General features: G+C 39.8%; 1 protein-coding gene across 12 annotated transcripts in view; it reads right to left on the bottom strand.

The window, feature by feature from the left end:
* Nucleotides 1–24765, bottom strand: part of SYNRG (synergin gamma) — a 95564-nt gene that overhangs the window by 29891 nt on the left and 40908 nt on the right. For all 12 annotated transcript variants that reach the window (XM_039476169.2, XM_039476171.2, XM_039476173.2 and 9 more), the window contains 4 exons: nucleotides 23089–23222; nucleotides 20129–20247; nucleotides 19854–19916; nucleotides 9901–10854 (listed from right to left, as the gene is read on the bottom strand). In XM_039476169.2, the coding sequence (XP_039332103.1) occupies nucleotides 9901–10854; nucleotides 19854–19916; nucleotides 20129–20247; nucleotides 23089–23222 (1270 nt within the window). The remainder of the gene's footprint in view (nucleotides 1–9900; nucleotides 10855–19853; nucleotides 19917–20128; nucleotides 20248–23088; nucleotides 23223–24765) is intronic.

The raw sequence follows: 24765 nt of genomic DNA, 5'->3' as shown, positions 1-24765 counted from the left end.
TACAATAAGGGAAGACCGTGTACTTGGAAGGACTGTGTTATGACCATCAAATCATGATCATGTATGCAAAAGGCCAGCTCGGCGCCTGGTGAGCAATATGTAATAGCTAGTGTCTCCTCAGCATAGGTGCCGCCAGCCTCAACTTGACAGTTAATTGCTGCTTTAGGGCCTACAGTGGAATTTCAAAGCAAAAATAAAAAGTCAACTCAGCATTTTAGCGGTGTTACTAGGAGAAAAAGTTTCTTGCTCATTTTTAGAAAGCAAAACTAGCCGACACTGAATTACGCTGGTGTGGAGAAGCGGACTGATGTGCATTTAGTTTCACTGCAGTCACTGTACACGAGGCAAGAAGGCCAAAGACAAGACTCCCTCTGACAACCACGTATGTGATTTAAAAGGAAAGCACTCAAAGTTTTGTGACCCAGATTTTCAAAACGAAGTCAATAGGTAAACCGACAGGGAGTCTATTATCTCTTACAGCAATACTGCTCTTTTACAGCAATGCTGTATGTTTTATGAGGAGTAAGAGGCTCCTGACATTTTCCATAGCTCTTCTAATGGTATACTCCAAATCTCTCTTTCTTTGAGTTCTGTTAGGGAAGGGCTTTTAAGTTAATAATAAAAACAAAAAACACTAGCTGTACAAAAAGCCAACTAGCAAAAAGCAAACAGTTTTCACAGAATGATGGTATATTTTAAAATTCTGTGGTACAATGGTACACTTCAAATGTGGTTTATTAAACAGAAGGGAAAAATACATATATATATATATATATATATATATATTTTTTTTTTTTTTTTTTTGAGATGGAATTTCACTCGTGTCACCCAGGCTGGAGTGCAATGGCACAATCTCAGCTCACCACAACCTTCACCTCCTGGGTTCAAGTGATTCTCCTGTCTCAGCCTCCTGAGTAGCTGGAATTACAGGCGTCCACCACCACGCCCGGCCTGTATTTGTATTTTTAGTAGAAATGGAGTTTCACCATGTTGGCCAGGCTGGTGTCAAACTCCTGACCTCAAGTAATCCACCTGTCTTGGCCTCCCAAAGTGCTGGGATTACAGGTGTGAGCTACTGTGCCCGGTCTCAGGTGAAAAATTTATAGCTTAGAATGAATGGAAAAGCCTTTAGCCCGAAGCTTTCTTGGTCTCTTGCTGTAGTGTTTTTTGTTTTTGTTTCCCCACTATTTAAAGGGATCAGAAGGTGCCCCAACTCAAATGAGGTGAAATTCAATCAGGGGGTGAGGCAGTTAAATACAGGACTAGTCTCGGAGGGGTACATTCAGAAGAATGTTCATAATACAAATATTTGTATTATTAGGCCCTACAAAAGTGTTTTTGGGTACCTATATTAGGAACTGCGTCCAGAGTCCCATACTAAAAGGGTAGCAGGCTGGGTATGGTGGCTCATGCCTGTAATCCCAGCACTTTGGGAGGTCAAGGCTGGTGGATCACCTGAGGTCGGGGGTTCAAGACCAGCCTGATGAACATGGAGAAACCCCGTCTCTACTAAAAATACAAAATTAGCCAGGCATGGTGGTACCTGCCTGTAATCCCAGCTACTCGGGAGGCTGAGGCAGGAAAATAGCTTGAACCTGGGAGACAGAGGTTGCAGTGAGCAGAGATAGCACCACTGTATTCCAGCCTGGGCAACGAGAGCAAAACTCGGTCTCAAAACAAAACAAAATAGCTGTGTATGGTGGTGCATGCCTGTTAATAGCTACTTGGGAAGCTGTGGCAGGAGAATTACTTGAACCAGGGAGTCAGAAGTTGTAGTGAGCTGAGATGGCGCCACTGCACTCCAGCCCGGCAACAGAGTAAGACTCCATCTCATAAAAAATGCAGCAATATTCCTAGAGGCAAATGATAGATTTAATAAAAAGATAGCTCCAGTTCAAACACTGCAACCAAGATACTGCTATGGCAATAAAAAGATTCTTCTGTACAATTACGCAACAAGAAAATGTCTTTTAAAAAACTAAAATGACTAATAAAATCTGGTAAAGGCATTATAGGCAATAAAGGATTGCCTTAGCTGAGGTGCTTTTAAGCATTTTTTTTAAATTACAGGAAATCTTATTTTTATTAAAAGTGATATGCCTGTCACATCTTGCTTTTGGAGCAACTCCCAGAAATGACTAAATGAAAGACTAGAAAACCAAATGAAAGCCTTAAAAAAATATTTTATACTTAAAGAAGAGTAAATATACAAGATTCACTAAAATCAAGCCTCAAAAGTGAGTTTTAAATTGACTTTTGGTTATTTATTGGCTACTACAGTGTGAAAAAGTAATGTCGTAAAGTTTAATTCATATGGACACAAATACTGACGGTACATAAGGAATGTGAGACGGAACACCGCACCCCTAAACTTAGCATTGATAAACAATATCAACACAGGGCAGTATGTTCTGGCATAGTGAGTATTTGTAAACCTTTTTCTAAGAAAAATGTGGTATATCCGTTCACTGAAGGTAGCTTAAGGCAAGAAAATTCTTCATTTCTCATGTTAATAGTTCTACATTTTCTAAGCAGTCCAGTTACAGATATCGTTGTATATTTATTAAAGATTATGTAAGACCTACAACATAAGCAATAGAAGCCTCGTTTGAGAAAATGATGTGGAATAACCCATGTTTCAGTTTGTAATCACTGAAGCTACTATAGATGGATTTTCAATTTGATAGCTGAATTCTGAAAATTGCAAGAGAAAAAGGAAAAAGAAAACAGAGAATGAATGCAATAAAATCAACAGAAAATCACTACTGTATTTCCAGTCGTAATGCGGAACTCCGAAGCTGTGCTAGGTCGAACTGCATTTGCACACATATAATTTGCCAAATTGTGTGCTTTAATGCATACATTTGTTTGCAACCAGGAAAGTCCTATTACAGAGGCCAAAGGAATGAACGTATACAATCTGTCTTCCATCATGGATCTCAAGTCAAAACGTGCACTTCTTGCTTCTGCTGGCAAGTAACCTTATCGGTCTCTTCCATAACCTCTATTCAAATCTCTTTTGAATGGATGTTGTACATGAAAACAAGGTATTTTTTGGAGCAAAGAACGTGGGCTGTGACTACAGGACACAGACGGCCAAGCTCAGTCCCACGGACACTTGCTGAAGCTGTAAGTCTGTGCCCAGGCGATAAAGAGTTCCCGGCTTTGGCAGGCGTTTAGAGAAAGAAGAAAGGAGACATACGTGCAAATTCCACTGTTCTCATTTTATATAGCAATAAAAACGTTCATTGGACTAAGAAAGAAATACCTTTTAATTCACAGTACTGATTTAATCGAAACTTAATTTGCCAAAGCAAACCATGAAATACTTGTACAGTTCAGTTTCACTCTACCCTGGGCCCTAATCTACCTTAGGCCCTGTCTTTGATCTACCTGTGAGATCAGTAGTATTCATATTCTCTATTAACTAAAAAAACCTGGTCTGTGTCCTGTAAGTCTCAAACACCCTGATGGATGTTGTGAAGAAAACAGGAACTAAAGTGATCTGAGTATAAGCAGACAGGCTGGAAAATGCTGTTTACTTGCCTTCCAGTGTTTTCTAATCTGTATGAAAACCTTCTGCTAGTATTTGTACTGACTCACACAACTCTATGGTTTAAATTATATCCACACTCTCCATAGGCACCTTCAGGTTTCTGTGTTAGTGTTTTAAGTTCAAAAAAGAAAACTGGAAATCCTGTGGATATTTTAAGATAGAGAAAGTTAGAAGGCCAAGGAATGATGTTGGGATACACAGTGGGATTGCCCCTGGTCATCAATAAACATCTCACCAAAAAGACACCAAATCAACACAGAAGACAGTAAGTGCAATTGAGGCCTTTGCTTCTTTGCATTATTTTAGGATTTAGCACAGGCTTTTTGATATTGACAATGTTCCCTTCATGTTCACTCGGTGAACTTTTTTCTTTTGAGACGGAGTCTCGTTTTGTCACCCAGACTGGAGTGCAGTGGTGCGAGGGCTCACTGCAACCTCTGCCTCCCAGGGCTCAAGAGATTCGCTTGCCTCAGCCTCCTGAGTAGCTGGGACTACAGGTGTGTGCCACCACACCTGGCTAATTTTTGTATTTTTAGTAGAGACAGGTTTTCACCATGTTGGTCAGGCTAGTCTCAAATTCCTGACTTCGGGTGACCCACCCACCTTGGCCTCCCAAAGTGCTAGGATGACAGGCATAAGCCACCATGCCTGGCCGTCACTTGCTATTTCTAAAATTCGGTAGGAATTTTGATGTGAACATAGTGACTATAGAACAACAGATATATGGATATACTTTCTCAGGTACTGATATGTGAAGTGAAGCACTAACCATATCTTACTTGGCATCAGGGTAAATAAAACAGTATTCCATTTGTTTGTTTAAAGCTATAGCATGGAGTTCTACAAGTCTTTTTTGCAAAAGAAGTTTAAGTCATCACATTATATTAAAACTACCTCCCTAAAAAGTAATGTTACTTTGGAAATATTAATTACTCAATTTGTGAATGTATGCTTTACACACAGTTACATTCAATCATTTTCTGCAGCCTGCTCAGATAAATGCAGAAAGGAATTAAAATAAGGTAGTCCTACCTAGACCAATCCAGCATTAGAGAATTCCATTGACAAATTCCTCAGCCGAAGCCATCATGAGATTGGTCTTATAAATAGCATGAGAAAATTCAAAACAAAAGGCAGTTGGCATTATCACTAGCTACACTAAGATCTCTTTCTTCCAAATTTGTTAGCAGCACATATCATAAATAAAATGCAATGCACTTACACAAGGTTTTTGAAACCAAGTATTATTCAACTTTTTAAAGCAGTATGCTCTGGAAAATGCTGTATTTTGAATGGCAGGCCTGGCTTTTCTCAGAGTTAATCTAAACCTCTATATGCAACTTTTTTTCTTTCTTAAATGGCGTATTTAAGACAGTATAAGTGATCTCTTAGGAATCCTATTCAAAATCCTCATCATCTAGGCCGAGCGCAGTGGCTCACACCTGTAATGCAACCACTTTGGGAGGCTGACGTCAGGAGTTTGAGACCAGCCTGCCAACGTGGTAAAACCTCATCTCTACTAAAAATACAAAAAGTAGCTGGGCATGGTGGCAGGCACCTGTAATCCCAGCTACTCAGGAGGCTGAGGCAGGAGAGTTGCTTTGAATCCAGGAGGTGAAGTTTGCAGTGAGCAGAGATCTGAGATCACACCATTGCACTCCAGCCTGGGTGACAAGAAGGAAACTCTGTCTTAAAAGGGGGGAAAAAAAAAAAAAAAAAAAAAATGGCTGGGAGCAGTGGCTCACATTTCTAATCCTAGCACTTTGATTGGGAAGCTGATGTGGGTGGGTCACCTGAGGTCAGGAGTTTGAGACCAGTCTGACCAACATGGAGAAACTCCATCTCTACTAAAAACACAAAATTAGCTGGGTGTGGTGGGTGTCCTTGTAATCCCAGCTACTCAAGGCTGAGGCATAAGAATCACTTGAACCCAGGAGGCAAAGGTTGCGGTGAGCCGAGATCGCACCATCACACTCCAGCCTGGGCAACAAGAGTAAAACTCCGTCTCAAAAAAAAAAAAGAAAAAAAAAGAAAAAAAAAAAAGTCCTCATCTTCAGTGATTTAATTTCCTTCCTCAAATTCTAAAAAAGAACAAAGAACTAAAGCCTCAAAACATAAGAATAAAAAATGTAAACCATGGAAATATCCCCTTTTCCCAGGGATTTTACTGGTTTGGGGTTTCTAACCTGAGAAACAGTAATATTCTCAAGGTTTTTTACTGTTACCATGCTCGAAAACGGAGAAAACATTTTCCAAGTTTGGCCTACTCTTGTTGCTAGATTTCATTAGTCCTTCTAGAAATTGTTTTCTTAAAAATAAGAATGGTTCAAACCCTACTTTGACAGACACACACCCCCCAAAGTTCTTTTAAGAATGTGCTTTACGTACTATGAGTTTAAAAAAAAAAAGCTGGGCGCGGTGGCTCAAGCCTGTAATCCCAGCACTTTGGGAGACCGAGGCGGGTGGATCACGAGGTCAAGAGATCGAGACCATCCTGGTCAACATGGTGAAACCCCGTCTCTACTAAAAATACAAAAAAAATAGCTGGGCATGGTGGTGCGTGCCTGTAATCCCAGCTACTCGGGAGGCTGAGGCAGGAGAATTGCCTGAACCCAGGAGGCGGAGGTTGCGGTGAGCCGAGATCGCGCCATTGCACTCCAGCCTGGGTAACGAGAGCGAAACTCCGTCTCAAAAAAAAAAAAAAAAAAAAAAAAAAACGCTGAGGGTTGCTTCATCAAACAGAATACGTAACTGCAGACCTAATATGCTCTGTAATTAGAGGATGGAGTACCCAAATTCTCTTTCTTTTAGACAGGGTCTTGCACTGTCACCCAGGTTGGAGTGCAGTGATGTGATCACAGCTCACTGCAGCCTCAACCTCCCAGAGTCAAGTGATCCTCACACTTCGGCCTCCTGAATAGCTGGGACTACAGGTGCATACCATCATGCCCGGCTAATTTTTGGTAATGATGGTATTTTTGGTTTTGCCATGTTGCCCAGGCTAGTCTTAAACTTGTAGCCTCAAGCAATCCACCCACCTTGGCCTCCCAAAGTATTGGGATTACAGGTGTGAGCCACTGTGCCTGGCTGAGTACCCAATTTCAAACTCAAATTTCATCCTGAAGACTTCCTGCAATTAATATAGAATACTTTCCATTATGCAGATTATCAATGTAAACAGTTGACATTTATTGTGCTCATTAGTCCCTTTCAATATTATTTGATGATTTATTTTGAATTAAGTCTATAATTACTAGATTAAGTTATAACCATCGACTTATAACTACCTCGTCACTAGATAGTTATAGTTAACTCTTTCCACAACACTCAGCTCTTAAGTCTTTTTCCTCACCTCCCTCTGCTCTTCTCTTCAATGTAATGCCTAGTAGAGACTGATTCTCTACAATAAAATATGATCAGTTTCTTAAAGAGAAGAAACTGCAATAAATGTTCTCGCTCCCTTTTATGTAAAGTAGTGTTAAGGTTTACTCTTAAGTTTGAAGTTATATTTCAATCCAATGCCATGTTAAAAATTACATCAATAGAATAAGAAACTAAGGCGAAAATGTACCAATACTTTCTTAGGAGACAAGTAATGTCTCCTAAGACAAGTTTGTTTCGTTTGACAAAACAAAACAAACAGGCGAAACCCTCCAGTCTCAGGATACTACTGCTTTCAACTTGACACCAACCAGGTATTTCTTTGGTCTAATCCTGAAAAAGCACAAATTACACACATCCCCACACTTTCAAAATATGCCAAAGAATTATTTATTAACACAAGACTTACAGATCACAAAAGAAAGTGATACAGAAGAGCTGGAAAAGAAGTCATCAGAATAAGCATGCAGATCAGTTATTTGCAGAGGAATATACTAAAGCAAGTTCGAAGGCACATTCACACAGAAAATGTCTAAATTGAAAAAAAGACATCAGAAAAGCAGCCAAGAAAAAGGGTGCTAGTTAAAATACAAAGATTTTCAATGTCAAAGAAGAGCTACTTTACAGGTAGGTAGGTAGGTAGCTACAGAAGTCTTGCTAACCCTTTGAAAACGTCACAAATGAGGGTCGGCTCTTGCTGCCAACAAAACCATATGATTTTAATGACTGCATGTCAAGATGCTTCAGTGCCAGACAGATTAAATTTGGTCAGGGAGAAAAAGCAGCCTAGTTGAAATTATATGCAGCAAGGGCTCAAAGGGTTAAATGTAATAATATGCAGAGAAATCAGGCAATGTTATCAGTATTATCTACCTTCCATACAAAGAATTATAGCAAGAGTTAAAAGAGACAGTATCCCCTTCAGAGTTAAGTTAGGGATTCTAAACAGGATTAAGGTCCACAGATAGCAATAAACTAGGTTTTATTCTCTCTTCATCAGCTCACTTCTTATTTCTCCAACAAGAAGTACCTTTAACCCTCAAACTAAGAGCAAGAGATACTGTGGTGAACATGAGAATAAAATAAAACCACATTACATTGAGTAAATCCTTGCCATTTACCCTCTACAATACATTTCTGCAGCCGTTTTGCACCAGAGCAATATAGCTCATTGGTCAGACATCAACCCCTTTTAACAACCGCTCTAAAGGGATACTGCTCCTTTCTTTCTGACAGGAGGTTTACAGATCAATGGGAGGAAACAATCTGCTTTTAAGAATATCCTCCGTCGGAAAAGAGTTGGCTTGAACATTACAGGCTCCAAGCTGAGGATGTTTCAAACATACATAAAAGAACGTGAGCATAGAAAATTATTTTAACAGGTCAATAAGAACAAGCTTGGTGAAAAAACCAACTTCCAAATAAAATGGGGGGGAAAAAAAAGACACCCCAAACCTGGATTAGACTCATTTCATAAAGACAACTAGCTTGGCACCGTGAAAGAATATAGATTCACTTTCAGAAAAATAGTTTCTAATTAATAACTTCAGAGTCCAAAAGTCTAGTATACATGTTATGTGATTTTTTTAAATAAAAATCAAATATTGTTCAGAAAACAGAGCACTTTGCAACCAACTGCTGTGGCTCAAGCAGCTCATACAAAAAAGAAAAACTAAATCACTCTATCAAACAAATAGCAGCAAAAAAATAAGAAAATTTCTGAGGAAAAGTACAAAAAAAGAAAGCAGACAGTCAAGGGCACAGGAGCTCTTCAGACCGCCCACTGCATTTGAAAAATACCCTAGCAAGTAGCAACATGAAACATGTAATGTCTCTGCTAACCTGCCCCTGATTCAGCACCCTGTTTAGGAATACCTACATTTCCATAACCAAAGGATGGATGCAATTTTGTTTTCCAACTTGCCAATTTCGTATATGCAAAAGCTATAGGACTTTATAATTTCTGCCTGAATCTGTAAACTTGGAAGCGTCTCATGTGTCCCTCTTTAGTTAAACAAAACCAAACCCTTCATATGCATAAAACGTTTTCTAGAATAATACAGTGGTACTGAGATATTTCTCATTATTAAAAGGCCACAAAATAGGTTTATCTTTCTATATACACATCAAAAGACAAAAACAAAAACCAAAAAACAAAAACCAGGACACTTGGGAATCTAGTTTTTATGACAGAAGTTGAACTAGAGAATAAACTGCTACATGTAAATCCACACAGAATTTAAAGAGGGCTCCCTAATAAGACGTTTTCAAGCATTTTATTAGAAAGTCAGTAGTTACCCTCTCCTAGCATCTACAGATGTGTTACAACTTAGTATTTCCAGCAGCAGAGCTATTTGAAAACAGCTCCTGGATTCCACTGACAACACGTGCCCTCCTCTTTGCCAGACCGCGACATACAGAACATCCACATATAAACTTTCCCTCTTCTTCTCTCAAAGGGATGTGGCAAACTGCACTGCAAGTGGTTAGAAATTTTTTACTTTTTTGACCTAACAAGAGTTAGTTTCTGTCAATCAAACAGAATACTATACTGGCAGCTGCTGTGTATACCCAAGAGAAGAAAAAAGGAGAGGGAAACTGATTTTACTCACAGAAATGGAAGAACACTGCTGGCGTTGCAGAAGTCTTTATCAGATTTCTGGCAAGGTGGAGTTCACTTAGCAGTGAGTATCTATGTGCCTCTAACACCAAGTTGGTGCTAGATTTCAAAAATAAAAATATTTTAGCCACCCACTCTAAGGTCCACAGTAGCCATAGTATCCGTATATCCAAGTATCCACAGAATCCAATTTAATACTGCTTTAGGGAGACTGGCAACCAAGAGGTTATTAGATATTCCTAAAGATAAAAGGGCCAGAGCCTTATTCACGTACATCAACACCCACGGAATCATCTTTGAAATCTACAACACCATCACCAGAGCAATCTCACCAATTCCTCACCTGCAGCAGGAGGATGCTGGCCACTAACTGTTGGTAAATCCAAAGAGCTATCAGACATGACATGCTTAAGCTCTCCTCCCACATCAGCCAGTTTCATGTCAAACTGAACAGAGAGTGCGTCTTCAGAGTCCTCCTTGCCAACACTGCTGCCACCAATGGAAGGGAGATCCAAGGACTTCACTGACGCAGAGTCTTCTTTGGTGTGTCTGAAGGCCACAGCCTTCTCTCCCAGGGATTTGTCCGAGTTTATAGAAGAAAGTTTGCTGGAATGGAAGTCAGCAAAATCATCATCACTTTTTCCTGAAGGAGTGTTATCTTTCAGGTCTTCAACACCTACTCCAGACCCTTCCAGAGAAAGTTGTCTGAAGACATCATACTTGCTAGACGCAGCAGTGGGATTCTGTCCACCCTTCACTGTGCTGCCCATGTTGCTGGTTAGAGAAGCAGGACTGGCCTCCTCTTTAAGGGCATCATATTTGTCATCTGCCTTTTGCTCAGATGAAATAGAGCTATTACTGAAAGCCATAAAATCTGCAAAGTCATCCTGCTCCCCAACAGATGCTAGACTAGAATATTCCCCAAAAAGGTTGAATTCTCCAAAATCATCAGCCAAACTAGAAGTTTTCGTCAATGCCAATGCTGTCGATGCCAATGTAGTAGCAGCAGAACCTGTTGACTGTGGTGTGGAAGCTGATTTAGCTGTACTAAACGCAGCTGAAAAAGACAATGGTTTCTCGCTGCTGCAATTAACTGAGGAAAACATATCAAGGTCTGCTAAGTTCAGAGGATTTTTCACTTGTGTTTGTTGTTTCTGCTGTATAGTTCCTGAGGGGAAGGATGGTGGAAAAGTTTTGTCTTTTGTCGCTGGCTCTAGTGGTGATATACTATCGGCTGTTTTAAAATCGGTGAAACCATCATCAGTTCCTGCAGATCTGAATTCTGCAAAGCTTTCTCCTGAAAGAAATAATACCACTGAACAAATAGGAATGCTGAACTGAAAACCATAATGCACAGCATATTAAACTGCAAGCATAATTTTACTGTTTCCCCACTGATTTGACATTACTTAATAATGCTTACATAGTTTAAACCCTATTCAACTACATATTTATTTCCACATTGAAGTCTAGTGATACTGAAATAAACAGAAATCAAACTGTACCTGACACTACAATTTTCATTCACTCACGTGTTTAATATGGGATCTCCCCTAGCTCAAGATCCTACAATTGGCTAAAAGCACTGCTCTCAAGACTTTTTGTTCCCCCAGCTAGACAGCCAAGCAGACTGTTGTATAGATACAGTAAGAAATAGGCGCTAGAGGTTCTTGAAGAGAGGCATATTAAAACAGTGGCCCTTTAAAGATAAAACATATTACATGGTTAAAAAAAAGTTAGAGGTACCAATAAAGTATTATGAAAAATCCTACATCTAATATTTACTTGGTTTAACCAGGTACTTTAGGAATAACATTAGATACAGCCAAGTGTGGCGGCTCACACCTGTGATCCCAGAGCTTTGGGAGGCTGAGGTGGGTGAATCACCTGAGGTCGGGAGTTTGAGAGAAGCCTGACCAACCTGGAGAAACCCTGTCTCTACTAAAAATACAAAATTTTCCGGGTGTGTTGACACATGCCTGTAGTCCCAGCTACTCGGGAGACTGAGGCAGGAGATTCACTAGAATCCGGAAGGCAGAGACTGCAGTGAGCTGAGATTGCACCACTGCACTCCAGCCTTGGCAAAGAGAGCAAAACTCCACCTCAAAAAAAAAAAAAAAAAAAAAAGACATTGGATACTATGATACTATGTGGTCTTGCTCAAGTAAATGGAGGTATTAATTTAAAGGGAACTTTGATAAAAACTTTGGAAAAAGTATCTACTTACTTGCAAAGTAGGGCACACTGTGAAGCAGCTCCTCCCCATACTCTCTAATAAGCTGACTCTCACAGAAAAAAAGTCTATGAGCACCTGAGCTTTTCTAAAAATCAGCTGACTCACTGTATCAATGAGCACTTATTTTTATTTATTAAAATTCAAAAGGATTTGAATAAGTACGAATTCTATTACACAAAGTTTTAAAGGATATGATTTAGACTTTAGTTTATATTATGCTACTGTGAGGATGGGGTAACTGACAATTGTTTTTTATCATTTTTTAAAATAAAATTTCTTTTGCCCATGAACCAGCTCTCAGGAGATCCTAAGAAACATGTGTCCCAGAATTGTTTGTTTTTATATTCTGGTACTTACATAGTTCTAATAAATAAATAGACTCAGTTAAGACATTGAAAAAAATGTAGGCCTATGATTCTTTTTTTTTTTTTTTTTTAAGACAGAGTTTTGTTTTTGTCACCCAGGCTGGAGTGCAATAGCAAGATGGCATGATCTCGGCTCACTGCCACCTTTGCCTCCCATTCAAGCAATTCTCCTGCCTCAGCCTCCCAAGTAGCTGGGGTTACAGGCGCCCAGCTAATTTTTGTATTTTTAGTAGAGTTGGGGTTTCACCACATTAGTCAGGTTGGTCTCGAGCTCCTTACCTCAGGTGATCCACCCACCTCAGCCTCCGAAAGTGCTGGAATTACAGGCATGAGTTGCCACGTCCAGCCCAAGGCCTATGATTCTTAAAAGGTTTCTATATTCTTTATTATGATAGTAACGTTATCACTCAGGTACAACATCAGGATGCAGATGACCTCAGTTTTCTAACAGTATCTGAAGGTCTACCACAAAATCCACTAGGTTATGCCAGGTAACAAGAACCAGAGATAAGCCAAATGTAAATATAGTTATGCTAAGGCTGGGCACAGTGGCTCACACCTATAATACTAGCACTTTGGAAGGCCGAGGCAGGCAGATTGCTTAAAGCCAAGAGTTCAAGACTGGCCTGGCCAACATGGAGAAACCCCATCTCTAATCAAAACAAAACAAAACAAAACAAAAACAGAAAAATCAGCTGGGTATGGAAGAACATGCCTGTAATCCCAGCTACTCGGGAGGCTGAGGAAAAGGATTGTTTGAACCTGGGAGGCAGAGGTTGCAGTAAGCCAAGATCCCATCACTGTACTCCAGCCTGGGGGACAGAGAGAGATTCTGTCTCAAAAAAGAAAACTAAGGCCGAGAACAGTGGATCACACCTGTAATCCCAGCACTTTGGGAGGCCAAGGCAGGCGGATCACCTGAGGTTGGGAGTTTGAGATCAGCTTGACCAACAGGGAGAAATCCCATCTCTACTAAAAAATACAAAATTAGCAGGGCATGGTGGCGCATGCCTGTAATCCCAGCTACTTAGAAGGATGAAGTAGGAGAATCGCTTGAACCTGGGAGGCGGAGGTTGTAGTGAGCTGCGATCATGCCATTATACTACAGCCCGGGCAAGAAGAGTGAAACTCCATCTCAAAAAAAAAAAAAAAAAAGGAAAGAAAGAAAAGAAAAATGAATAAACAAATAAATATAGCTATACCAACCAACATCATTTATTATTAAAAAATATGACTGCTTCCTGGGAGCAGCGGCTCACATCTGTAAATCCCAGAACTTTGGGAGGCTAAGGAGGGCGAATTACCTCAGGTTGGGAGTTCAAGACCAGCCTGGTCAACATGGTAAAACCCCATCTGTATTAAAAATACCAAAAAAATTAACTGGGCATGGTGGCTCAGGCCTGTAATCCTAGCTATTTGAGAGGCTGAGGCAGGAGAATTGCTTGAACCTGGGAGGCAGAGGTTGCAGTGAGCCAAGATTGCACTACTGCACTCCAGCCTGGTGAGAGTGTGAGACTCCATCTCAACAAAAGAATATGACTGCCATTTCTGGAGATTAAAATTAAGTAAATTTGCTAGGCATGGTGGCTGACGCCTGTAATCCAAGCACTTTGGAGGCCAAGGCTGACAGATCACCTGAGGTTGGGAGTTCAAGACCAGAAGACCAACACGGTGAAACCGCATCTTTAAAAAAATTAAAATTAAATTAAAATAAATAAAATTAAGTAAATTAAAATATAAGGTTTAATTTCCTCACCCAAAAAATAAAAAGTTAGGGCCAGCCGGCCAGGTGTGGTGGCTCATGCCTGTAATCCCAGCACTTTGGGAGGCTGAGGCGGGTGGATCACGAGGTCAGGAGTTCAAGACCAGACTGGCCAACACAGGGAAACCTCATCTCTATTTAAAAATATACTAAAATTAGCTGGGCATGGTGGCAGGCATCTATAATACCAGCTACTTGGGTGGCTGAGGCAGGAGAATCACTTGCACCCTGGGGGCGGAGGTTGCAGTGAGCCAAGATTGTGCCATTGCACTCCAGCATGGGCAACAAGCACGAAACTCTGTCTCAATAAAATAATACTGTGCTTGTAACAAGATATATACTTGGATATAGCAGATGAAAAAAAAGCACCAAAAACAATACAAGCTGATTTTCTGCCTAACCTGAGATACTTAACCAATTCATCAGCATAATTCACCAACACCAAGGAATTCATCTAATAAGAGAGGAACAGCATTCAGATTTCTTGTAATTTATATTTGTAAGATGTACCACTAGTAAAACTCAAGTCAATTTCACAAACTGACAGAAGATGTAAAACTTTTAAAAATCACCCCAGAACTTTAGTATCACTGATATTTGTATTATTTCTTTAAATGTATGGGTGGCAAGCAGCCAATTTTACCACAGCCTAAATTTTTACTGTGTTGCTTTGAAGTATCTGTGAAATTGACAAGTATTGCTTTGTCTGTCTGTTTGAATCACCACAGCAAACTACACTTACTGATGAATTGTAAGCTTTTCCATTAGAAATGCAAGCTGGGTGAAAGGGTTAAAAGGAAATAAAAATGGATGGGTTTACAACGGGAATCTGTTGGCAAATATATTAGTCACAGTCAATGGAAGCTTGTCTATCAGAAGGCATATTAAGCATATTATTTCATGATTAGCTTTGTGGTTAATGTCTACATTCTTGTAAGTTTCCCTCTCTGTCACTTTTTAGGCTCTAAAAAGAATCTCAAAAGAGACCACTTTTTTGCTAAAACTTTAATAAAAATATGTTATTTCTTTACTTAATAACAATGTCATTTCTTTATATAGAACATTTTCCTCATTTACTTTAATTTATGGCTTAAACTGTGAAGATGGAAAAAAGGAAATATTATTAAACTCTGTCATTCAGTAACCTAAGAAACCTACAGCTCTGAACACAATACTGTAAGATTCTTAATAAATTCTACGATACTGGCCTGACGCAGTGGATCATGCCTGTAATCCCAGAGGCTGAGGTGGGCAAATCACCTGTGGCCGGGAGTTCGACACTAGCTTAACATGGAGAAACCCCGTCTCTATTAAAAAATTAAAAAAATTGGCCAAGCGTGGTGGTGCATGCCAATAATCCCAGCTATTCAGAAGGCTGAGGCAGGAAAATTGCTTGAACCCAGGAGGCAGAGGTTTTGGTGAGCCAAGATCAAGCCATTGCACTCTAGCCTGGGCAATAAGAGCAAAACTCCATCTCAAAAAAAAAAAAATTCTAAGATACTAATGTACTTTGATGAAGTCAAGCCAATGTATTTTTTTAATGAGTACAAAAAAGGTATGACACCATTTAGGAAAAGAAAATATAATTTCCTAAAATGAACAAAGTTGGCAACTCTACTTGGAAGACGTTAAAATTAAAGTTAAGATAGGAATGAAAGCAAGCAAATGAAAATAACAACAATCTGGAACTTTGTTTAAAAAGTACTAAAATTTGGGCCGGGTGTGGTGGCACACGCCTGTAATCCCAGCACTTTGGGAGGCTGAGGTGGGGAGACCACAAGGTCAGGGGATCGTGACCAACCTGACCAATATGGTGAAACCCTGTCTCTACTAAAATACAAAAAATTAGCCAGGCATGGTGGTGCGTGCCTGCAGTCTCAGCTACTCGGGAGGCTGAGGCAGGGGAATCACTTGAACCCGGGAGGTGGAGGCTGCAGTGAGCTGAGATCGCACCACTGTACTCCAGCCTGGCGACACAGTGAGACTCTGTCTCAAAAAAAAAAAAAAAAAAAAAAGTACTGAAATTTGGATGGCATGGTGGCTCCCAGTTCTGTGGGTTGCTGAGCTGGAAGGACTGTTTGAAGCCAGGAGTTCAAGCAATCCTTCTGTTGCTTAGCTTGAGCAACAGAGCAAGACCCCACGGTGGTGGTATACATCTACAGTACTAGCTACTTGGGAGGCTGAGGCAGGACAATTGCTTGAGCCCAGGACTTGGAGGCTACAGTTAGCTATGACTGCACCACTGCACTCCAGGCTGAATGACTGAGCAAGATATTGTCTCAAAAAAAAAAAAAAGGTATTGAAAAAGCAGGACTAAGGTATGTTATTGCTTACATTTTTCCTATTATCTATTACAGAAACACACATTATGGTTATTAACATCACATTACACAAGAACCTTCATGTTGAACCATGTGCTCTTTACTCCAAACTTGTCTTGGCCCAAGTGTTGATGAAAGCATTGCTAGGTGCAAATGAAAACCTAACAAGTCAAAAGTTCCCCTCAGAACTTTATCTCTGTACTCCTAGTGTCTATCTGACACAGGCACTGAGGAAGAAACAGCTATTACGTTCTAAAAGCCTGGATGAAACACAAGGAAGCATTTCTAGAACCTAACAGCTATAAGGGACTGAATAGTTTTATAAGAGGTGGGCTTCCCTTTTTTAGAGATGATTAAGCAGTACAATTTCTACCATAGCTACCTACTTTCTATCCCTGACCCTTAGCAGAAGGGTGGAAACAAAAGATTGTTGAAGGATGTCCCAAGTTCGAGCATTCAGTACATAAAGATAGAATGTGGCATTATTCTCAGAAGGAAATTCTCATTAGAGTTTCATGGCATGCATAGTTATGCTCTGGAAGAGATAAACTGACCTATGGGTTATCTAAACCCTACACATCATGTTTATAGTAGGATTTCACCACAAACATAAGGTCTTTCCATATATAGCTCTCAAATTATCATTTTATATTCCCTTGTACTCTAAGTCTTACTATCAGAGATGGTAACCACACATGCATATAAACCCCTCTCTCTTCATCTTTCTCGTTAAATTACAGCCAATCTTGAAAATCTTATACAGTGGTAATTTAGTTTAACATAAGCAAAGTATAGTAACTGATCACCTATTCTTCCTGGATAAGTGAGCAGGTGACTCAATATTGACGTCGGCATTCCTGAACATACTGAGTGAGCACTGTTTGGTTCCTGCTTCTGATTGAAATGATCCTGTGTCTGGGTCGTGGCCCAGGTTTTGAAGTGCTACTTTGACATTCTCTTCTTTCACAGAGCTCTCACCACTCAAACACGAAGGATTTGGTAAAATACTAGTTTGGTTGAGTCCTGCTTGCCCCCACTTGGTCATCTCTCTATGAATCCAATGTTACATCTGGTTGTTGGTTTTTAAATTATTTTTAGCTGATGTTCATGAAGAAAAGTGAGTATCTACAAGCATGCTACTAATGAAAGAAAATCCTAGCTAAGAAAGAGCATTTTTGTACAAGAGCTGTGTCATACCATCCTTTGGACTCTCTGCTGGAAAAGTAGAATCAAATCTTACATAATGCCTTTTTAATTGTACCCTCTAGTATCATAGATGTAAGACAATACTGTATTATAACTGTATTATAACTCTGTGAATGTAAAATACCTTGTACCCGCTTCATGATATGTAGTATTAACTATGCCTTAATCAAGTTTTTTTCTTTTTCCTTGAGTCTCATTCTGTTGCCTAGGCTGGAGTGCAGTGGTGTGATCTTGGCTCACTGCAACCTCCACCTCCCAGCTTCAAGCAGTTCTCCTGCCTCGGCCTCCTGAGTAGCTGGGATTATAGGCATGTGTCACTGCGTCTGGCTAATTTTTGTAGTTTTAGTAGAGACAGGGTTTCACCATGTTAGTCAGGCTGGTCTCAAACTGCTGACCTCATGATCCGCCCGCCTCGGCCTCCCAAAGTGCTGGGATTATAGGCATGAGCTACCGTGTCTGGCCTCAAGTTGCTTTTAATAATGCTATTCTGGAATGTTTTCTTTCCAGATCATGAGTGAAAAGCTAAAAAACAACAAATAATAATGGTACCAGGTACTGCGACAGTAACAGAAAAAAAAAAAATCTTGAAAAGTGAAAGACTGGCCAAGTGTGACAATGGCTCATGTCTGTAATCCCAGCACTTTGGGAAGCTGAGGTGGGCAGATCACTTCAGGTCAGGAGTACGAGACCAGCCTGGCCAACATGGTAGAACCTCATCTCTACTAAAAATATGAAAATTAGCCAGGTATGGTGGCAGATGCCTGTAATCCCAGCTACTCGGGAGGCTGGGACAGGAGAATCGCTTGAATCCAAGAGGTGGAGGTTGCAGTGAGCCAAGATCATGTCACTGTACTCCAGACTGGGTGACAAGAATAAAACTGTTTCAAAAAAAAAAAAAAAAGACTAGTTGTTGCCTTTATGGTCCACAGATTGCTCTACTGCTAACACTTCAAGCCTCATTGAACAGTATAATAAATCAGAGCAACCACAGCTCTCACTTGACAAGGGAATTTAGCCTGTCTTGCAAGTTTCCCGTGAAAGGGAATGTTCTATCTTCAGAAGAAACTACACTGACTTGGAATTTGTCCTAAATTTTATTTTGTTTTATTTTATTTTAATTGATTGATTGAGATGGTGTCTTGCTTGCTGCCCAGGCTGGAGTACAGTGGCACAATCATGGCTCATTGCAGCCTTGACCTCCAAGGCTCAAGCACTTCTCCTACCTCAGCCTCTCAAGTAGCGAGGACCACAGCTGAGCACCACCACATTTGACTAATTGTATTGTATTGTTTTAAATTTTTTACTTTTTTTTTTTTTTTTTTTTTTTTTTTTTGAGATGGAGTTTCGCTCTTGTTACCCAGGCTGGAGTGCAATGGCGCGATCTCGGCTCACCGCAACCTCCGCCTCCTGGGTTCAAGCAATTCTCCTGCCTCAGCCTCCTGAGTAGCTGGGATTACAGGCACGTGCCACCATGCCCAGCTAATTTTTTTGTATCTTTAGTAGAGACGGGGTTTCACCATATTGACCAGGATGGTCTCGATCTCTTGACCTCGTGATCCACCCGCCTCAGCCTCCCAAAGTGCTGGGATTACAGGCTTGAGCCACCGCGCCCGGCTTAAATTTTTTACTTTTTTTGTAGAGACAGGGTCTCACTATGCTACCCAGGCTGGTCTCAAACTCCTGGGCTCAAGTCATCCTCCCATTCTGGCCTCCCAAAGTGCTCGAATTACAGGAATGAGCCACTGTGCCTGGCATGCTCTGCATTTTACAGAATAAATAATTCCCAGTAACTGAAGCACATTTCCCTCCTTGTAATTTCCAGAACCATAAGAAGTAATCTTATTCCTCTTCCACTGGATAATCCCCCATTTAGTGCCTATCATGATTTTTTTTTTTTGAGATGGAGTCTCACTCTGTCGCCAGGCTGGAGTGCAGTGGCATGATTGGCATGATCTTGGCTCACTGCAACCTCTGCCTCCCCGAGTTCAAGCAGTTCTTGTGCCTTAGCCTCCTGAGTAGCTGGGACCACAGCATGCGCCACCACACCCAGCTAACTTTTTTGCATTTTTAGGAAAGATGGGGTTTCATCATGTGGCCAAGCTGGTCTCAAAATCCTGACCTCAGGTGATCCGCCCACGTCGGCCTCCCAAAGTGCTGGGATTACATGAGCCACCACACCGGGCCTAAAACACAGTAGCTATTATTAAGGTTTTTTGAATTAGAATACTTACAGTTTGAGTTATCTATTATAAAAATCACTCCTATACCATATTGTTTCATCCATTCAGTTTTTTTCTCCTGAACACACATACACTAACACAAAGGAATGCCACTGAAAAAACCATCAAAAATTTTTTAAAATTAAAAATGGAAATAATTTATCCTTTTAGGGACTCAAAAACTTACCTAAAGGTTTATTCTCTGCTGTGTGTTCGAGTTCTCTGAAAGCACTATATTTATCACCAGGATCTATGATAGAAAGGACGAAGCTCAATTAAGGTTAGGAATCTTGAAATCACAACTCCAGGAAGTGAGGCAGGTTGGTTTAACCAAACACTCTTAACATGTGGTATAAGCACTGTACACATTTAACACAGAAGACCACCACTTAAAGATTCACAAAATTTAAATATTTTGCAATTTAGCATTCACAAGTTTATGAATTTACCAACTGTTTTTACCTCCAGGGGGAACAGTATTTTCAGAAGACTTATCAGCCGCAATTCCTTTAAATACAGCATATCTGTCCACTGAAGGCAAGGCTTTCGTTCCAGGAAGCGGCATCAACAAAGAAGGGGCACTAAAGGGAAAAAGAAACTTTTGATGACCCGGAATTCTGCCCTTCTCATCAGAAAGGAAGTTACAATTAAAACAGCAAACAGGTATTTCATTAAAACTCATGGCTCTCTGCTTTAAAAGTGAGAAACTAAACAGTATACATATATATCACAAAATTGAAAACAATGTCCTTTAAAAAAAAAAAAAAAAGACAAAAAACAATACCTGAACAATCGTTTTTTTCCTGATTAAATGAAGAAGGGCCAGAACCATGTTGACTGTCTAAGTGTCTCTTTAAGCCTTAACAGCAATTGGAATGGCATTGAAAGTAGATTATTAAAGGATGACTTCCTGCAATTTTAACTTTATGACCATAAAACTGTAAAAGTGAACTGATCACATATGTATACTCAATATTTTAAAATAAATCATGTTAACATTAATATAAATTATCTTCAATGGGCTCAGAGTGCAGAGGTAGAATAGTTAAGATAAAAATCTATTTATGAAATGTTGTTCAAGCCAAGACGTAAATTGTTCTTCTTTTGATCGTACTGTACTGCCTACTGGCAGAAGTGTATACATCTGATAAGCTGCAGCAGAGTTAATACAATTTGCATTTTTACCAGGATCACATCAGTGGTTCCAGAAGCTATCTTTGTAACAAAACAACAATCACTTCAAAATTAGATAAAGATACTTTTGCCTGTGGACATATTTCTTGCTGGATGGAAAAATAGCATAATGAGTAGTATCTGCATGGGTAATTCTTAGAAGGCTTAAACACAGACTATAAAAGCATTACTTTTTTTTTTTTCTTCTTCTTCTTCTTCCCTTATCAGACCCAGGCAGCTCTCTGGAAGAACTACCTTTACATATGAATGAGTACATTCCACCACTAGTTCTTGTCATTCAGTACCGTGTACAAGTTATATAAGTGGATTTCTATTGAGTTCTTTGCCCTGGAGCAAAAAATCTTTCCACAGACATTTAAATCTTCTTATCAGTGGCTTACAAGTAAGGTAAAAACTAGGCTCTGGCAGCTGCATGCTAATGGGTACACAGTCCTTTAGGACTTATTGCCATCAAATATTATGATTTCACATCACCACCAAACAGCTGCTTTATAACTGATCTTGACAAATGAAATGTCATCGTCTATATATTGCAAGTTGACTTTTTAAAAGTTCCGTAAGTAATTAAAGTACAGCTCACCGTACAGAATATTACATGGGAATAAAGGCAATTAACATTTTAAGGGGAAAAAAACCCAAAAAGTTGAATGATTTACTTTTCGTGACCCCTCCAACTTTAGCAATGGCCATTTACAGCTCAACGGTAAAAATCTTTCTACTAAATGTGACACTTACTTATTGATTTTAAAATTATATTCACAGAATTGAAAAAAAAAGATCTTTAGGGTAATAAACTACTTCTTGCTGATTATAGTCAACAAAATTCCATTCACAGTATGACTCAGAATGTAATTTTTACGCACACTGCAAGTGAGTATTTCATTCCAGTTCTCTTATTATTTTAAAAAACCACTGTAGTCACTGTGAAAGTGTTTGTCAGTTACATACAGTTAGCATCTGTTCCAAACATGAAAAGTTATTTCTACCCTTTCGTATAATGAAAATACTCAAGGGAGAAAGGCATATTTATTTTATATTTAAGAACCTGTATTCTACTGAAAAGTAAAAAGTATTTTGCATTTTCTCTAGTGAATCTATTAATGTTTTACAATCACTCCACATGACTGTGGTAGATAGTTTTATTTAGTTGCTTACCCTGCTAAACATATACATTTCTTTTTTTTTTTTTGAGACAGAGTTTTGCTCGTTACCCAGGCTGGAGTGCAATGACGTGATCTCGGCTCACCGCAACCTCCGCCTCCTGGGTTCAGGCAATTCTCCTGCCTCAGCCTCCTGAGTAGCTGGGACTACAGGCACGCACCACCATGCCCAGCTAATTTTTTGTATTTTTAGTAGAGACGGGGTTTCACCATGTTGACCAGGATGGTTTTGATTTCTTGACCTCGTGATCCACCCGCCTCGGCCTCCCAAAGTGCTGGGATTACGGGCATGAGCCACTGAGCCTGGCAATATCTACATTTCAAAAGAAATATTTTGATCTCAGCAAAATAAACTAACCAACTCCAAACTCCTATACATTAACCTCTGTGAATTTTTATTTTTACCTTTTTTTTTTTTTGAGACAGCGTCTTGCTCTGCCGCCAGGCTGGAGTGCAGTGGCATAATCACAGCACACTGCAGTTTCAACCTCCTGGGTTCAAGTGATTCTCCTGCCTCAGCATCCCAAGTAGCTGGGACAGCTGGGAATACAGGGATGTGCCACTATGCCCAGGAGGTTGAAGGTTAAGGTGGTGTTTAAAACCTTAGACAAATGTTTATGCAGCTGTCTATGCAAACAACAGAAATCTGAAGGCTTAAAAGACACTGATGTCAAATACACAAGAAATGTGAATAAATATGATAATTTAGAGTTCTGAATTATAGTTCTGTGGAAAAGCAACAGTACATTACATTACAAAAATGTAAATATTATGTGCTCCTGCCTAAAAAACTTTTCAACAGTTGAAGACCTGCCTTTTAATACAGGAACATCCCTGCACAGGTGCTCTTAGCTATAATGCAGGTTTGGCACAGGTTAAAAAGAGTATTGGCAGGCAGGTGTGTATCGGGAGGAAACAGGAGGAGCTGAAGTTTGAGGTGGACAAAGGGGAGAGAAGTTTGCAGAGTAAAATTTAATTTTTAAAATTCCTCACACCTAGCCTTCTTATTATGGATGCCTCTTTCTTAACGATTAAATACAATATTAAATATATCAAACTCTTTTCTACCTATTTCCATGCTGGGAGTTACTTGTTTTTGAAGAAGCAGGCAACTCTTGGAAATCACTGAATGAGTCATCAAGGGATCCTGACTTAGAAGCATCTTGAAAATCCTGGAAGTCGTCTTCTTCTGGCTTTACTACCTAGGTTTATAAAGGACATTTAAATAAATAGCACTGACTGGTAAAATAAATACACAACAAATCTCCAAGAGTCAATCTCAAAAGACTGCCTTTAAAATTTCTGAGTTTAGGTACATTAACTCAAGTGCTTAAGGCCGGAATCCTATTTTGTAATTTTAGATACTCTCTGGTACAAATGGTAAAAGACTGGTTTAAATAGCTAATCTAGGCCAGGCCCAGTAGTTCACACCTGTAATCCTAGCACTTTGGGAGGTGGAGGCCAGCAGATCTCCTGAGGTCAGAAGTTTGAGACCAGCCTGCCTGGCCAGCATGGCAAAACCCTGTCTCTACTAAAAATACACAATTAGCTGGGCGTGGTGACATGAGCCTGTAGACTCAGCTACATGGGTGGCTGAGGCAGGAGAATACCTTGAACCCAGGAGGCAGAGGTTGCAGTGAACCAAGATCACATCACTGTACTCTAGCCTGGGTGACTCTTAAAAAAAAAAAAAAAAAAGATAATCTATACATTTTTAAAATAGCTGAATTTCATTGGGTTACTGAGCGCCTACCATCTTTAAAAGACGTATCTAGCTGGATGTGGTGGCGGGCACCTGTAGTCCCAGCTAGCTGGCAAGCTGAGGCAGGCGAATGGCTTGAACCTGGGAGGCGGAGGCGGCAGTGAGCGAAGATCATGCCACTGCACTCCAGCCTGGGCGACACAGCAAGACTCATCTCAAATAAATACATAGAAAAGGTCAAAAAAAAAAAAAGTCATATAGACATATCATGCATGTTTGCAAATTATTGGTTATGACACAAGCTCATAACCAATCACATACATGTATAAAAAGTGAACAATGACTCCTAATCCCACACTCCAGAAGTACTGCTAACAGCTCATTTGTTTTTTAAAAAAAAAAAAAGTCAGCTTACACTATATTGCTCTATACTTTAACTATATAACAAAGACACATCTCCATGCAGTACATGTAGATCTATCTCATTCAGTTTAATGATTAGTTTACCACTGTGTGGATGAACTAAAATTTATTTAACCTTTCTCCCCGGTTTTTTTCTTCTTCTTTTACTTTTTACTCTAACAATGTTACAAAACAAATTCTTGCATGCCTTTGCTAATTTGAGTTACTATTTCTTGGGACAGATTTCTAATAATGTCTAATTATGTCTAATGACTGCTGGGACAGAAGATATATATATGCTGAGGTATTTGTTTTGTTTCGTTTTAAACAGGGTCTCCCTCTGTTGCCAAGCTCAAGTGTAATGGTGTGATCATAATCATAGCTCACCGCAGACTTGAATTCCTGGTCTTATATGATCCTCCTGCCTCAGCCTCCAGAGTAGCTGGAACTACAGGTATACACCACCATGCCCAGCTGGACATGTAGAATTTTGATAGTTATTGCCAAGTCTGCCTTTCAACAAGTCTGTAACAATAAGCCTAGAGTGTATTAGTTATGTTTATCCTGCATTTTCTTTTTTTTCTTTTTTGAGACCGAGTCTCACTCTGTCACCGAGGCTGGAATGCACTGGCGCGATTTCA

This window comes from Saimiri boliviensis, chromosome 17, assembly GCF_048565385.1.
Source record: "Saimiri boliviensis isolate mSaiBol1 chromosome 17, mSaiBol1.pri, whole genome shotgun sequence".
Lineage (NCBI taxonomy): Eukaryota > Metazoa > Chordata > Mammalia > Primates > Cebidae > Saimiri > Saimiri boliviensis.
This window is presented reverse-complemented; position numbering and strand designations above follow the sequence as displayed.